Consider the following 15,049-nt stretch of genomic DNA (forward strand, 5'->3'; position numbering starts at 1 on the left):
GGCTGGCCTTGAACTTGCAGAAATCCTCCTGCCTCAGCCTCCCGAGTATTGAGAATATAGGTGTGTGCCATACACCTGGCTTCAATACAAAGTTTTGTTTGTTTGTTTGTTTGTCTTTTTGACAACTGCACAGGGTCTCGCTGTGCAGTTCAGGCCAGCCGTGAGCTTAATTTGTAGTCCAGGCTGGTCTCGAACTCACAAAGATCCTCCTGCCTCGGCCTCCTGAGTGCTGGGATTACAGGCATGCACCACCATGCCCAGCTCAATACAAAGTTTTAAAAAGGGAAAATGCTCTGGCTGAAAACCTAGGAGGAGCAGGGAGAAAGAGGGCTAGGAGTCCACCCTAGGAGTCCACTCTGCCCTTCCACTATAGGCGGGTCGCCTGCCCTTGAGGCATTTCCAGAGGAACCTAAGGCTCCTTAAAGTACAGCTTGAACCATTGATCTGACCCAGCAGAGAGGGTCAGAGCGTTTTAGTGCCTTTCCCCAAGTCCCACTGAGCCTGCACTGGAGCCCAGGTCTCTTGACTCCCAGGCCAGGCCTCTGGACTCTATTCCTTTGTTGAGGGCCCAGTGCCAGGACTGAGACAGGCAGCTAGTCGGTCTCCTCCCCTCCCGACTCCCTGAACCTGGTCTTGGGAGCAGGGCCAACACTGGTGGGGATGACGCTCTTCTTATCCTGGAGCAACTTCCTTTCTGGGAACTGGGAGTCTCTTTCTGGGCAAAGACAATTCATCCCAGCAAGAAGAGCAGGGTTCCTCCTGCCCCACCCGGATGGGCATCACGTGGCTCCCAACGAGCAGCCCAGGAAAATCCCAGCCCCTGCACACTTCGCCTCATGTGCGCATCTGCTCGCCCACGCTGGCACTCGGCCTCCCTGGCCCACCTTGGACATCCACCGTTGCACCCTCCCTCGCACACTCTTTCTCCTCTCGGCTTCCGCCACTTCTCCCTGGGCCATATTGCCGGCCATTCGCTCATCTCAGAGTAGCGACCGGCCCTGTCCCTCACCTCAAACCCACCATGTCCCTGGGGCCACTGAAATTCCAGGCCGTGGGTGAGGGGGACGAAGAGAACGAGGAGGAGGAGAGCTTGGACTCCGTGAAGGCACTGACGGCCAAGCTACAGCTGCAGACGCGGCGGCCCTCGTATCTGGAGTGGATGGCCAGGGTTCAAAGCCAGGCCTGGCGCAAGGCCCAAGCCGGACCTGGCCCCGGGGGACCTGGGGCCATCTGTGGCTTCGACTCAATCGATGCTGCGCTTGAGTGGCTCCGGCGGGAACTGGTGAGTCTGGTGGGGTGGCCAGCCTTGCACAGACCATGGACGTGGGCAGGGGATGGAAATGGGAAAAAAAACAAAACAGCAACTGCCACACCGGTGCCCTGGGGGGAGGAGTGGGGCATGCACTTGTCCAGTGTGCCGCTGGGAAGCGCTGGTGAAGGATTTCAGAGTCTACTAACTCTGTGCCCCTGTGACTTGGGGATCAGAGCCCTGCCTTGGGGGACCACCAGCTACAAGTAGGGGAAGACATCGTCCCCGCTGCTCTGGGGATCCGTGTCCTCCAGGGATACAGTAAGGCACAAAAGGAGGCACCGAGCATGCTGGAGGCTGTCTAGAAGGAGAGTGCTGTGTTACCTGTCAACCTGACGTGTCCAAATATACAGGTAGCCAGGCTCCAACTTGAGATTCTGCTTTGGTGATCTGGGATGGGGCCCCAGCATCTGCATTCGCTCACTGACAGTTCCTTAGCCTGTTTTGAGAACCACCGGTGTGGAGCAAGATCTGAGAGATAAGCGAGGTGAAGGCGGGGGAGGGGGGCTGGGGACACAGCCGGTGCAAAGGCCCGGAGCACTGACAGGAAGGAAAGACTGGCCTGTGAGTCTGGGGCCCGCCCAGCAGGCTCATGGCCCCTCTTGGCTGCAGCAGGAGATGCAGGCTCAGGACCGGCAGCTGGCAGGGCAGCTGCTGAAGCTGCGAGCCCAGCTGCACCGACTGAAGGTGGACCAAGCCTGTCACCTGCACCAGGAGCTGCTGGATGAGGCCGAGCTGGAGCTGGAGCTGGAGCCTGGGGCCGGCCTGGCCCTGGCCCCCCTGCTGCGGCACCTTGGCCTCACACGCATGAACATCAGTGCCCGGCGCTTTACCCTCTGCTGAGGGCCACCTGTGCTCCCAGGCCACCTGGCAAGAGGGGAGGCAAGGTGTCTCAGAGGCACACTCACATCTCTGAGGGGTAAACTGAAAGTTCACAAAACCCCAGCTGGTAAGGGCTTGGAAGGGGAAAAGCTTAGGTGCCCAAGCTCCTCAATAAACACCTTATACAATCCTAAGGTCTCTGCGTTGTTATTAAGGCCTAAGGTCAGTGTCTGTCTGTCCTCTATGGCTGGGACCTGGGACTCCCGTGTAGGAGAGAGAGCCCCGCTGCGGGTAGAGATAGCTGATAGAGCCCCATTCCTGACAGCTCCAGCTCTACTCTCCACCTCCTCAAGGTCAGAAGTGGGAAAGAGCTAAGTGTGCTAGCACACACCTGTAATCCCAGCACTCAGGAGGCTGAGGCAGGAGGATCGCTGCAAGTTTGAGGACAGCCTGAACTGTGTAGTGAGACCCTGTTTCAAAAAGACAAAAAAAAAAAAAAAAGAATTTAAAATCTTAACTCACTCCAACTCCCACAGGAGGTTGTTTAGATAAATTGGGTGGCTAAAAATGCAGAACTGGGAGTGCTAGGTTTTAAGGCAGCCCCCTCCATTTGTTCCCATTAGACACTGGAGAGGTCCCTTAATCCCTGAGGTCTCCTTGCCTCTAGAATGGAGGTGCTGATGCTCACCCCGCAGCTAGCTGAGTATGTCTTAAGTGAGATAGTATAGGGCAGGCACCCAGTAAATGCGGGTATTTCTTACGGTTGCCCTCACCAGCAGTCCCAGTATGCCTGTGCTAAGGCCCACACATGGACTACGAGGTGCTGACAGGCAAGGGTAGCTGGCTCTGCACCAGGCCTTGGCCCCAGCTCTCTGTCACTCTGAAGCCTTTTTGTTTTGTGTTTCTTAGCCTTTGTTTCTGTGTTACTCTCTTTGTCTGACTTTCCAACTCGGGCTTCCTCTCCCCCCACCCGTTTCCTGTCCCCCCCCCACCCCCCCTGCAGTTGAGGTGTGCACAGCAGCAGCTCCCACCTCACAAACCCCAATAATGCTCTGTGGGTCCCCCTCCCCCGCCCGCCTGCTCTGTGAAGCTCAGGAGGTGACGTCCTTACGCCTTCCTTCCAGCAGGGTCAAGGCCCGGTTCTTGGGCCTGACAGAGCTCCCTGGAGCTCCTTATATCCCTGGGGACCTGGCCCTCCCCAGGAAATAGAGCTTCTTGCTCATGGCAAGCTTCTTGCCCCCTGCCTGTAACAGAAAGTCCTGACTGCTCGGCCTGCCCTGGTGCCTGGGCCGTGTGTCCCATTTGTCTTCTGTGGCAGGAGATGGTTCCAGGCCATGAGCCTCTACCCACCACTGTGGCCTTGCCTCGACCTGCATTGAAACTGCTGCCCCACTCCACACCGTGAGAAGTGTGATATTGTTTTGTCCTCTGCCTGCAGCAGAGCTGTCACTATGGCCTCTTGAGCACATGGGGTTGTCCTGAAACACACTGCTGCCAGAGGGCTGTTAGTCTATCCTCTGATTCTTTTCTGTGTGTTTGTTTTTTGAGACAGAGTCTCACTATGTAGTCTAGGCCAGCCTCAAACTCACAGTGATCCTACTGCCTCAGCCTCCGAAGTGCTAGGCCCACAATCTTATGCCACCACACCCAGCTACCCTGGGATGCTAATAAAGTTGTTGTCCTGTGCCCTGAGATGGCATGAGCATTGCTGTCGGCTGACTCCAGCAGCCGTTTTAAGTGCTTATCTGACTGAAATGCACCTGGTGTTCCCTTCACCGGTTCAGCAGAAATACCATCCTTACCTCTGACTTGGAATGATGTTACCTTTGCATGAAACCAAAGGGCCACTCAGCTTTCGCACTGTAACAGTGGTGCCACTTGCCTTCCACTGTGGACTGGGTGGGTGTCTGCTCACCCCCGCTCACTGAGGCCAGGGCCTGCCTTTGAATCTCTTGCCTAGGTGGACCCCAGAAAGCAGAAGGGAGGGTCCATGAAACATCCTTCTGGCATCTTTAAAACCTCAAATGCCACCCTTAGGGTGAGTAGGGTCCGGCTTGGAGATGTCTGGGACCCCCAGGGGCTGAGGGGCGAGGGGCCTACGGTGGCAGGAAGCTTGGGGTGCTAGAAGCTTGTGGTTGAGCTGCCGGGGCCCGGTTGGCTGCAGAGTCCTCAGGAGGAGGCAGGAAGTCGGGGTGGAACGTGGGCGCGGGGAGACAGGTGGTGGCTCCGACAGCAAGGGGAGCTGAGCCGTGTCTGCGCAGCCACGCCAGGCCGGGAGGACCATGTGAATGGGCCGGGGGCCTCTCAGGCTGGGCAGGTAAGGCATATGGGGAACTGGGCTCTAGGGCCATGATGGGAGCCCTGGCAGCAGAGGGCGACAGCTGGGTACAGGGCGCCAGGCTGCCCAGGGCAAGCAGCAGCGTCAGGCTGGGAGACAGAAGCACCTTGCTAAGGGTCAGCAGATCGCTGCTTTCCTGAAAAGCTGGTGGCTGCTGCCTCTGCCTCACTGTCTGCCCCTGGCCCCACCTCACCAGGAGCGTGCTTCTGGGGGTCTGGCACATGAATGTTAGATAGCAGAAAGGCCTTTGGAAATCACCAAGTTCGCGTCTCATCCCAGGATGACACGGCTCAGAGGGCAGAGCACTCCCTGCCTGCGGTCCCTCGGCCAGGGAGCGGCTCTGCGGTGCTGGGAGGGGCACGCCCTAGGCTGGGACCGCCTCCTCCGACAAAGGAGCAGGTGTGGTGGGCAAGTTGGAAGGAGGGGACTCAGGAATCAATCCGTCTGGTCCCTGGAGCAGATGAGAGACAGGGAGAAGACAGACAGACAGAGACAGAGACAGGTCACCAGAGCACCCGGATGGACATGTGAGAAGTGGCTCAGCCTCAGTGACCAGCATCACTTGAGAGACAGGTCGGCCGGGACGCGTGTGGCCACATCTGGGAGGGCAGGCGGAGGGCGCTGGCACGGAGACCTCAGGCCTCACACAGGCGACCTGACTCTGGGAAGCCTGAGGTGGAAGCTAGTGATGGGAGAAGGAAGAGGAAACACTATTTTTATCCCGGGCAGGGGTGCAGCTGATCCTGAGCAAGGAACTTCCGAACTTCCACCTGGAAAGCTGCCATCCCATCCCCGCCATGTGCCACAGCAGGATGTCCTTCCCTCTGCCCCTGTCCCCTCCTGCCCCCTCTCGTCCCCCGCTCCCCCACAGGAAGCTCAGTCAGTCCTGCCGATTCCTGCTTTAGACCCCAGGCCACAGAGGCCCAGGAAGGCATCGTCAGCTACTTCCCGCTCCCTCACACGCCAGCCCTGAGCCCTCCGTGCCGGGGGGCAGTCCCCAGCTCACCCAGACTTTCCAGGTTTCCCTGGCCTCGCTGGAGTTTTTTCATGTCACGTCATGTACTTTCCGCTGGGTCAGCACGTCCCAGCCTTTCTTGAGACAGGGTCTTGCCGAGTGACGGTTACTCAGGTTGGGCTCGGGTTGGCAATCCTCCCACCTCAGCCTCCTGGGTGCCGGGATGGCAGGCCTGTGCCGTCACGCCTGTCACTGCCATTTCTCTGAGTGGCTTTATAGTTCTAAACTTCAGTTTACTCACCCCTAAAGAAGCGACAATAAATCTCCCTCTTACAGAGCACTTTTGGAGAATCTAAGAGAAAATAACGACTGTGATGCGCCTGACACATAGTAGGCTCTTAAGGGAGGCTGGACACCTCCTCCCCCCGCACCCAAAGGAGGGCTGTCCACACCCAGAATCGCACCTTTTCAGCACCTTGACCTCGGCAAGGCAGCGGGCCGCCCATTCCTTCACGCTTGCGGTGTGGCTTTGCACATAGGCTTGCTTCCTGTATATAGCGGGGCGTGAGAACTCTGGCAGGCTAAATTCTGAGTTTTGAGCTGGGTGATTGGGTCTACATTAAAAGAGGGTCCCTCTGCCAGGCATGGTGGTGCACCCCCTTAATCCCAGCGTTTGGGAGGCTGAGGCAGGAAGGTCACTGCAGGTTCGAGGCCAGCCTGAACTACACAGAGAGATCCTATCTCAACAAAACAAAACAAAACACAGAAACATCATACCACAGCGATATATGTGCACCCATGTTTATAGCAGCACAATCTGTCATAGCTAAATCTTGGAAATAGCCCAAATGCCCATCAACTGAGGAACAGATAAAAAAGATGTGGTATTTTCATACAATGGAGTACTACTCAGCTATAAAGAAGGATAAACTTGAGACTTTTATAGGAAAGTGGATGCAACTACAGACCACACTATACTCATAAGTGAACGAAATCAGACCCACATGTGTAAACGTCATATTGTCTTCCTAGGGTAAGAAACTGAAAGAGTAAATAAAATCCAAAAGGTACACTAGATAGTGACAGGGAAAGAAACTGCTCAAAAGGAAAGAACAGCCAGGCATGGTGGCACATGCCTGTAATCCTAGCACCCGGGAGGCTGAGGCAGGAGGATCGTCTGAGACCAGCTCAGACTGCAAAGTGAGCTCAAGGCCAGCCTGAACTGCAGAGTGAGACCCTGTCTCAAAAAGACAAAAAGAAGGAAGGAAGGAAGGAAGGAAGGAAGGAAGGAAGGAAGGAAGGAAGGAAAGGAGGGAGGGAGGGAAGGAAGGAAAGAAAGAAAGAAAGAAAGAAAGAAAGAAAGAAAGAAAGAAAGAAAGAAAGAAAGAAAGAACAGCTGGGATGAGGGAAAGGAGAAAAGAAAGAAAGAAAGAAAAAGAAAGAAAGAAAGAAAGAAAGAAAGAAAGAAAGAAAGAAAGAAAGAAAGAAAAGAGGAAAATATATATGTATACACACACACAAAATAGCTAAGATAATTGTACTACTAATTTCTATTGGTTTAATGAAAGGAACAGTTAATGTTTAATTGCTTGATCAATTTTGCATGCCTATATATGGTAATCTGAACAACTGCTTTGAAGATAACAATATGTAATATAACAGCCATTGTTAATTTCCTATCATCTTGTTGTGACATTCTGTATTTTTATTGATTTTTAAAAATTCTCTTTAAAATTAAAAAAACAAATAGGATCCCTTTCATGGACACACACCGTCCTCTGAAACACCATGTGCATGATCACAGAGAAATGTGTGTGTGTTGGTCTGCTCAGAGCAGGCGCAGAGACCGCACAGAGACACAGCTGGATCCCACAATCCATACACACACCCTCAAGCTGATGGGTTCAAGGCCACCCTCAATTCATTGAAAACAATTCTGAGTGGAAGTGGATGGGGTGGAGGCAGGCAGGACCAACATAGCATCCAGGAGTGCAGCGGTCTTGTTGTTGTTGTTCAGGATCAAATCTGTGCCTTGTACCTGCTAAGTACATGCTTTAGCACTGAGTTTCGCCACCGGGCCAAGGGTGTGGGCTTTAAAACAACCCACCTCCGTGCAGATTGTAAAGATCTGGAGCGTTCGGGAGGCTGAGGCAAGAGGACTGCTGAAAGTTCAAGCCCAGCCTGGGCTACATGGTGACATGGTGAGTTCAGGACTAGCCTGAACTGCAGAAGAAGATCCTGTCTCAAAAAAACAAAGAAAAGTAAAGAAAAGAAAAAAAAAAGATCTGGAGCTGCATTTCTTTCTTTTTTTTTTTTTTTTCTTTTTCTTTTTCTTTGTTTTGTTTGGTACCAGGAATCGAACTCAGGGCCTCACACCTGCCAGGCAGCTGCTGTGCTGCTGACCTACATCACCAGCTGGGGCTGGATTTCCAATGCTTGCTCTAAAGAAAATGAGTTCTGTGAGGCATCTGAGAAGAAAAGGGCTCTGGGCCCAGTCAGCAGGGGCCTCAGCAACAACTCTGTCCCCCACGGGCTTCACAGTCAGTGCCAGCTTATTAAACTCTGCAAGAGCCTGATTCATTTTGTCTGAACCAGTGTTTCCCAAACTTCCTAGGCACAGACCTTTTCTTCTTGCACTGTCTCACGCCTGCCCTTGGGCCCCGGGAATGCAAGGGTGGGCGGGGTGGGGTGGGGGGCGCGAGATGTAGCTGATGCTGCTCTAGCTCACACTCAGAGGAGTGTGTCTCTTGGCAGTGTTTTTGTGTTGCTGGTTTTGTTGATTTTGTTTTTCCATTACAAAATTAGCGCATGGCTGCTTCTTTAAAACTCCAAACAGCACACAGGCATAGAAAGACATGCCAGAAACACAGCCCCCTCCAGTCCAGCTTCTGGGATGTGCTTCTGGAAAGGATTTGGTGTGTGTCCTTTCAGATTCTCCCATCTTTGCTGCTGAACCACAAAGAGGCTAAGAGCCAGGCCCCTGAAGGCAGACAGCCCAGGTTCAGCCCACGACTCCACCACTCATTTGTTTGTGATGAGGCCTCAGACAAATCATTTTGTGTAGGTTAAGCCTCAGTTTTTGCATCTGTAAGATGGGAGTAATAACAGTATTTACTTCTTAGGATTATTGTGAAAATTACGTGAAACGATGCAAATGAAGGCTTACCACCGGAGCCAGCTTTAAAGAATATACACATATTTGTGCACAAACTGGCTTATACAACACATTTTGTTCTGCAACTTATCTACCATGTTGAATCTACGATATCTTTTCCTGTCCTTACACGGAACTCTATCTCATCTTTATCGGCTTTTGCTAAATGTTAGCTTGGTAAATGGGTAATGGTGGTGATTTTGAGATGTTACTTCCGGGAAAGTATTGCCGTCTTGTGTTGCCATGTTGTTGGGAGTCCAGGATATTTCCGATCAGCCAGGACTTACAGGCTTCTATGAAGATAGGGTGGCCCACCAGAGGAGGAACCCTCTCTGTTTCAGAGGGCAGGGCCAAGTGATGGGAACCTGTCTGCTCCACATGGCGCAACCAGTGCTCAGTCAGAGCTTGGAGCACAGGAAGTACCCACCACGTAGGCCGACATAGGCTGGCCCATTACGAAAGTTGTGGCTGAGGCCAGAGGTGTACTTCAGTGGGAGAGCACTTGCCTAGCATGTACATGTGCGCGTGCGCGCGCGCGCACACACACACACACACACACACAGACACACACACACACACACACACACACACGCATGAGCGTGTGCCCCAGAAAGAAAGTTATGGCCCCTCTAAAGCACTGACAGAGAGCCCTCAGCCCAGAGGTCTCTCTCACCTGCTAGTTCTTCCTACCATAGCGCGTGGTTTCAGAGGGGGATGGATGTATGTTTACAAGTGTTAATTTATGTGTTTATTTTCACGTGCACTGATACATTACTTCCATTTATGGCAGATGATACTGGTTTCCTTTTTTTTTTTTTTTTTTTTTTTTTGGTATGAGGGATTGAACCCAGGAGCTTCCACTGAGTTACACCCTAAGCCCTTTATATTTTGTATTTTAAAATAGAGTTTAGCTAAGTTGCCCAGGCTGGCCTCAAACATCTGATCCTCTGGCCTCAGTCTCCCAGAGTGCTGGGATTACAGGCATGCACCCCTCCCCAAGCTGGCTTTCCATTTATGGCAGTGAAGTTTCCATTTCAGGTAAACAGATTAAAATTAGAAGAGAGATCTGTGCAAGTGCCAAACATTACTAAGGAGAATGAAAATGAAAAACTTCTGTTAGCCTAAAAGATGTCTAAAATTTAAGTCTGATGTAATGAAATGCTTGTGCTAGTCTCAGTGGATCATTATTTTTATTTTATAATTAATTAGTTATTGTCGTGCAGGGCATGGTGGTGCACATTTTTTATTTTTTGTCTTTTTTTTGACACAAATTCTTGCTCTGCAGTTCAGGCTGGCCTTGAGCTCACTTTGTAGCCCAGGCTGGCCTCAAACTTGTAACAATCCTCCTGCCTCAGCCTCCCGAGTGCTGGGATTACAGGGCGTGCACCACCATACCTGACTATTTTTTGTCTTTTTGAGACAGGGTTTCACTGTGCAGTTTAGACTGGCCTTGAATTTATTTTGTAACCCAGGCTGGAGTGTGCACATTTTTAATCCTCAGGAGGCTGAGGCAGGAGGATTGTGTTGAGTTCAAATCTAGCCTGGACTATATAGTGAGTTCAAGGCTGGCCTAGAATATACAGTGAGACCCTGTCTCAAAAAACAAACAAAACAATTATTTTTGTAGTGCCTAGAGTAGAACCCAGGACCTTGCACATGCCAGACAAGCACAGTGCTGCTGAGCTACACTCTCGGGCCTGTTCGCACTGTTTTAGTCATTAATATGTGTCACCCATCTTTTAAATATTTTGTTACATGGGGACATAAAATACTCATAACAGCCCATAATGCAGTTTGTTTGTTTCTTTTATTTTGTGGTACTGGGGATTAAGCACTGAACTACATTCCAAGCCCTTTAAAAAAGACATTTATTGGGGCTGGGGATTTAGCTCAGTGGCAAAGCGCCTGCCTGGCAAGCGCAAGGTCGTGAGTTCGGTTCCCAGTACCGGTGAAACCCGCCCCCCCCAAAAAAAATACATTTATTTGTTTGTTTGCGTGATTGTTTATTGGTACTGGAGACAGAAGCCAAGACCTTTACACTCAGCTACATCCCCAATCCTTTTTCTTTTTTGCTTTTTTTGGTTTTTCTCCGGTACCGGGAACCGAACTCATGACCTTGTGCTTGCCAGGCAGGCGCTTTGCCACTGAGCTAAATCCCCAGCACCCCCAATCCTTTTTCTTTTTCTGGTCTTTTTGAGACAGGGTCTCTCTATACAGTGCAGGCTGGACTTGAGCTCACTTTGTAGCCCAGGCTGGTCTCGAACTTGCAACGATCTTCCTGCCTCAACCTCCCGAGTGCTGGGATTACAGGCGTGTGCCACCTCGCTCAGCCTCCCGATCCTTATTTTTTATTTCTTATTCTGAGACAAGGCCTTACCAAGTCGCTAAATTGCCCAAAATGGGCTCAAATTTATAATCATCCTGTCTGAGCTTCCTAAAGTGCTGGGATTACAGGTGTGTGCCATCATGCCCAGTTCCTTTTTTTACTTTTTTATTTTGAGATAGGGTCTCTCTAAATTGCTAAGTGGCCCAGGCTGCATTCAAACTTTCAGTGTTTCTGTCTCAGTCCCTCAGAGCCTGCTTTTGTTTCCATTTTGTAGAAGAAGAACTGAGGGAGGCTCAGAGAGATTTAATAGTACATCAAGAGGCACTTCATCAGTGAATGACTGGGAAATGTGGGGATTAAACTTGGGTCAGTACAACACTGATACAGTGAGCTGAGCCTCCATAACCTGTAACATCCCCAAAACTTTCATAGGCAATGTGGACTGACAGGCTAAAAATAAGGCTCCATCCTAATAAAACTCCTAGGATGCACACAGACGTACCACAGGGCAGGGACTCACTATAAAAGATAAGTAGATACATACACCTTATTAGAGGGTCCCTAATAATATGCCAATTAGAATAACTGCTCTCTAGCCCTTATTGACAATAATAATTAACCAGCAGTCTCAGTTCTATGTTGGAGCCATTCTCAATTTGTGAAAATCAATTCATCTTGTAACTAGGGATGTGGTGCAGCAGTAAAGCACGTGCTTAGCATGCATGAAGTCCTTGGTTCAATCCTCAGAACCAAGAAAAAAGGAACTGTACCTGAGCCTGATGTGATGGCACACACCTGTAATCCCAGCACTCGGGAGGCTGAGGCAGGAGAATTGTTGCGAGTCTGAGTTCGAGACCAGCCTGGGCTACAAAGTGAGCTCAAGGCCAGCCTGAACTGCATAGCAAGACCCTGTCTCAAAAAGACTTATTAATTAATTAATTAATTAATTAAAATTCTTCCTCCTCTGCAGTGCTCCTCTGCCATGCTCCCCTACCTTGGAGCAAGCCTACTATAGACTGAAATCTTTACAAACTGTGAGCCAAATAAACTTTTCCTCCTTTAAAAAAAAAATTTAAAATGAATACAAGTGCCTGTGGATGATGGATAGGCTGGAATTTTTTTTCAGTACTGAGGATTGAATGCAGAGCCTTTGCACGGAGTTACATCCCCAACCCTTTTTATTTTTTCAGTGATACTCCTCTTATTTTAAAACTTTTATTTGTTTTATTTTATTTTGGTATCGGGAATCAAACTCAGGACTTCACACTTGCCAGGCAGGCACTGTGCCCCTGAGCTAGATCCCCGGCCCCTATTTATGAGACAGGGTCTCACTAATTTGCCCTCGTTGAGCAATCTCAGCTTCCCAGGGTGCCACGGTTAGAGGCCTGCAACACCAGGCCTAACTGAGACTTGAATTTGACCAAGAGGATCACAGGTCCTAGTCGGAGGCACTTTGGGGTCTACAAAATTCACTACTAACCTTGGGTTCCTGAGCTGGGAGAAGAGAACGTGCTGCTTCCTTCACCCCAGAACTTGCTCTTGTTGCTGGTTCTAAGACGCCTGGGAAATTCTGTGGTCTGTTTTTCTTCTTCTTCCTCTCCTTCTTCTCTTTCTCCTTCTTCTCCTCTGCCTCTTCCCTTCCTTCCTTCCTTTCTTTCTGACAATGAGGAATCTATATTAAGCTCTAATTTGATTTCTTTTTATTGACCTCATTATTAACCTGGTTAGATCACTTTGACTACCCAGCAATCTTTGTCAAACTAAACCAGGCAGATGAAATCCACATTTTAGAGTGACAGAAGTATCTTTTTTTTTTTCTTTTCTTGGTACTGGAAATTGAACCCAAGGCCTTTGTGCCGAGCTACACACCCCTGCCCTGTTATTTTTTATTTTGAGATAAGGCTTGCTAAATTGCTAAACTGCCCAGGCTGCTCTCAAACTTGTGATCTTCCTGCCTCAGCCTTCCCAGAGCTGTGATTACAGGCGTGCAGCACCCCTTGCTGAGACCCACATTTTGTATAAGCAGATGTCATGCATCTGTGACCTCACGCTTGCACAGGGACGGGCACCGCTGTCCGCATTCCCATTCCGTTACGTATCCCTCTGCGTACAGGAGCTCATGCAACGCAAACCCGTAGATTTGCACACATAAGCACAGTGTTCACTGACTCCTGTGACAAACTTGCATTCCCCAGGCAGGGAAGTGTAGACCCAGAAACATGCACGCCAGGCGGAGAGGGAGAATTATCTTGCAGAGAAAAGCTTTAGTTAGCAATGTGATGGTCACGTTATAGAGAGCGGTCCACCATTCAAACCCATTTCCCTTTCTAGCTTTCGGTGCAACCTCTCAGGAAGCCCCTCACCCACACTCCAGCCTCAGACTGCCCAGGTGCTGAAGAGGAGAAGAAAGTAACTCGATAAGGGGTAGAAGGGTCTATTTGAGTTTTTCATCTTTATTATTTTTGGTCATTGTTTTCCTTTTTCCATCTTTATTATTTTTTTATTGTTTTGTCTTTTCTTTTCTTTTTTAGTACCAGGAATCAAACTCAGGACCTTGTGCTTGCCAGGCAGGAGCTGTGCCACTGAGCTATATTCCAGGTCCTGCTTTGTCTTTTTGAGACAGGGTCTCACTATGCAGTTCAGGCTGGCCTTGAATTCACTTTATGGCCCAGGCTGGCCTTGAACTCTGGCAATCCTCCTGCCTCAGCCTCCAGGTTCAGTGACTGTAGGTATGCACCACCACACCACCCTCTTTAAAACAAGGCTGTTAAATTACCTTAGTGCTTCCTAGACTCGGCCATCCCAGGGACTCTTGCCATTGCCAATCCTACATTCCCCATCCTACATTCCCGCTCCCTGCCTCCATGGATCTTGTAAGTTTGGAGTTTTTGCCTGTGAACCTACATCATTTATTTATTTATTTATTCATTTTTGTTTTTTTTTCCAGTACTGGGAATCGAACTCATGCCTTGCGCTTGCCAGGCAGGCACTGTGCCGCTGAGCTAAATCCCCAGTCCCGAACCTACATCCTTTAAATGCTGCTTTTCTAGTTTAAAAGGGGGACAAGGTTGGTGCTAGGGCCTTGTGCATGACAAGCATGCATCTAGTTCAAATTTTAATCAAGAGATTTAAGTATGCATGGAACAAACAGTAATATAATTTATTTGTCAAACTAAGAAGTAACTTCTCATCAGATATTTTTTCCTGTGGTGCTGGGGATTGAACCTAGGAGCGCATGAATGTTAAGCAGGTGCCATACTGAGCTACACCCCCAGCACCCCAGCCCCTCACCTGAGTCCTTTTTTTTGCTACTGACTCCAGCCGGCCCAAGTACCAGCTTCCAGCCCTGTGATCTCCTGGCTACATTTCTTCTACTGCCCTCTCCTAATTGCTACACCCCAGTTCGCCCTTTTTCTCAACCCCAACCTTTTCTCTTGCCTTTTTCCAAAGCTTTCAAAAATGGCAAACCTACACAGAACCTTGCTGATCTGTCTGCAGCCCAGCCCATGTTGGTGTTCGCTCTACAACATAAACAACCTGAGCCTTTGCAAGGCCCGTTTGAGTCACAAACAAGATGCTTCCGATCTCACTGGATAACTCAGCTCATTTTAGGGTGGCTCCAGGTTGCTCTCAGTCCTTTTCTTGGGTCTTTGTACTACTAATCACCTCCTAGCATAATGAATTAAACAATCAAGAAGTTGTTTGCATCCAGGCTTGGCAACACACACCGTAATTCAGCACTCATGAGATTGAGGCAGGAGGATCACATATTTGAGGCCAGCCTTGGCTATGTAGAGAGACTATTTTATTTATTTTTTATTTTTTGTCTTTTTTTTGAGATAGGGTCTTGCTATGCAGTTCAGGCTGGCCTTGAGCTCACTTTGTAGCCCAGGCTGGCCTCAAATTTGCAGCAATCTTCCTGCCTCAGCCTCCTGAGTGCTGGGATTACAGGCGTGTGCCACCACGCCCGGCTAGAGAGACCATTTTAAACAACAAGCAGACGGGCAGACAGACAGACAGACATAGAAGCACAAGTCATTTGCAGCCACAGATGAGTGGACCCTGGTCTAGAAGGACATTCTTCAAATGCCCCCTGCCCCAAGGACTTCTAAGAGTGGAGTGGAGGAGAAAGGGTATGTGTTAGG

General features: G+C 50.0%; 2 protein-coding genes across 4 annotated transcripts in view; both read left to right on the forward strand.

Annotated features, from left to right (window-relative positions):
• The first annotated feature begins 300 nt into the window (after positions 1-300).
• Fam167b (family with sequence similarity 167, member B) lies at positions 301-2,325 on the forward strand. 2 transcript variants are annotated; one of them, XM_005395057.2, is made up of 2 exons: positions 301-1,282; positions 1,925-2,325. In XM_005395057.2, the coding sequence occupies exons 1-2, from the start codon at positions 773-775 to the stop codon at positions 2,150-2,152; spliced, it is 738 nt and encodes a 245-aa protein (XP_005395114.1). In that variant the 5' UTR covers positions 301-772; the 3' UTR covers positions 2,153-2,325. The 2 variants fall into 2 exon arrangements, with proteins under 2 accessions (XP_005395114.1, XP_005395113.1); XM_005395056.2 differs by having other exon boundaries at positions 305-1,282; positions 1,922-2,325.
• A 1,988-nt stretch (positions 2,326-4,313) lies between these two features.
• Positions 4,314-15,049, forward strand: part of Lck (LCK proto-oncogene, Src family tyrosine kinase) — a 23,994-nt gene continuing 13,258 nt past the window's right edge. The window contains exon 1 of one of the 2 annotated variants that reach the window (XM_005395059.2): positions 4,314-4,448. The gene's annotated coding sequence lies outside the window, so the exon portion shown is untranslated. The remainder of the gene's footprint in view (positions 4,449-15,049) is intronic. The other variant, XM_005395058.2, reaches the window with a different exon arrangement.

This window comes from Chinchilla lanigera, unplaced genomic scaffold (genome assembly GCF_000276665.1).
Source record: "Chinchilla lanigera isolate Chin_1 unplaced genomic scaffold, ChiLan1.0 scaffold00051, whole genome shotgun sequence".
NCBI classification, from domain to species: domain Eukaryota; kingdom Metazoa; phylum Chordata; class Mammalia; order Rodentia; family Chinchillidae; genus Chinchilla; species Chinchilla lanigera.

Coding starts and splice junctions, on each gene's coding strand:
- Fam167b (XM_005395056.2), top strand. CDS start 773: ATGGGCATCACGTGGCTCCCAACGAGCAGCCCAGGAAAATCCCAGCCC. Junction 1,283..1,921: donor AGTGGCTCCGGCGGGAACTG/GTGAGTCTGGTG, acceptor TCTTGGCTGCAG/CAGGAGATGCAGGCTCAGGA.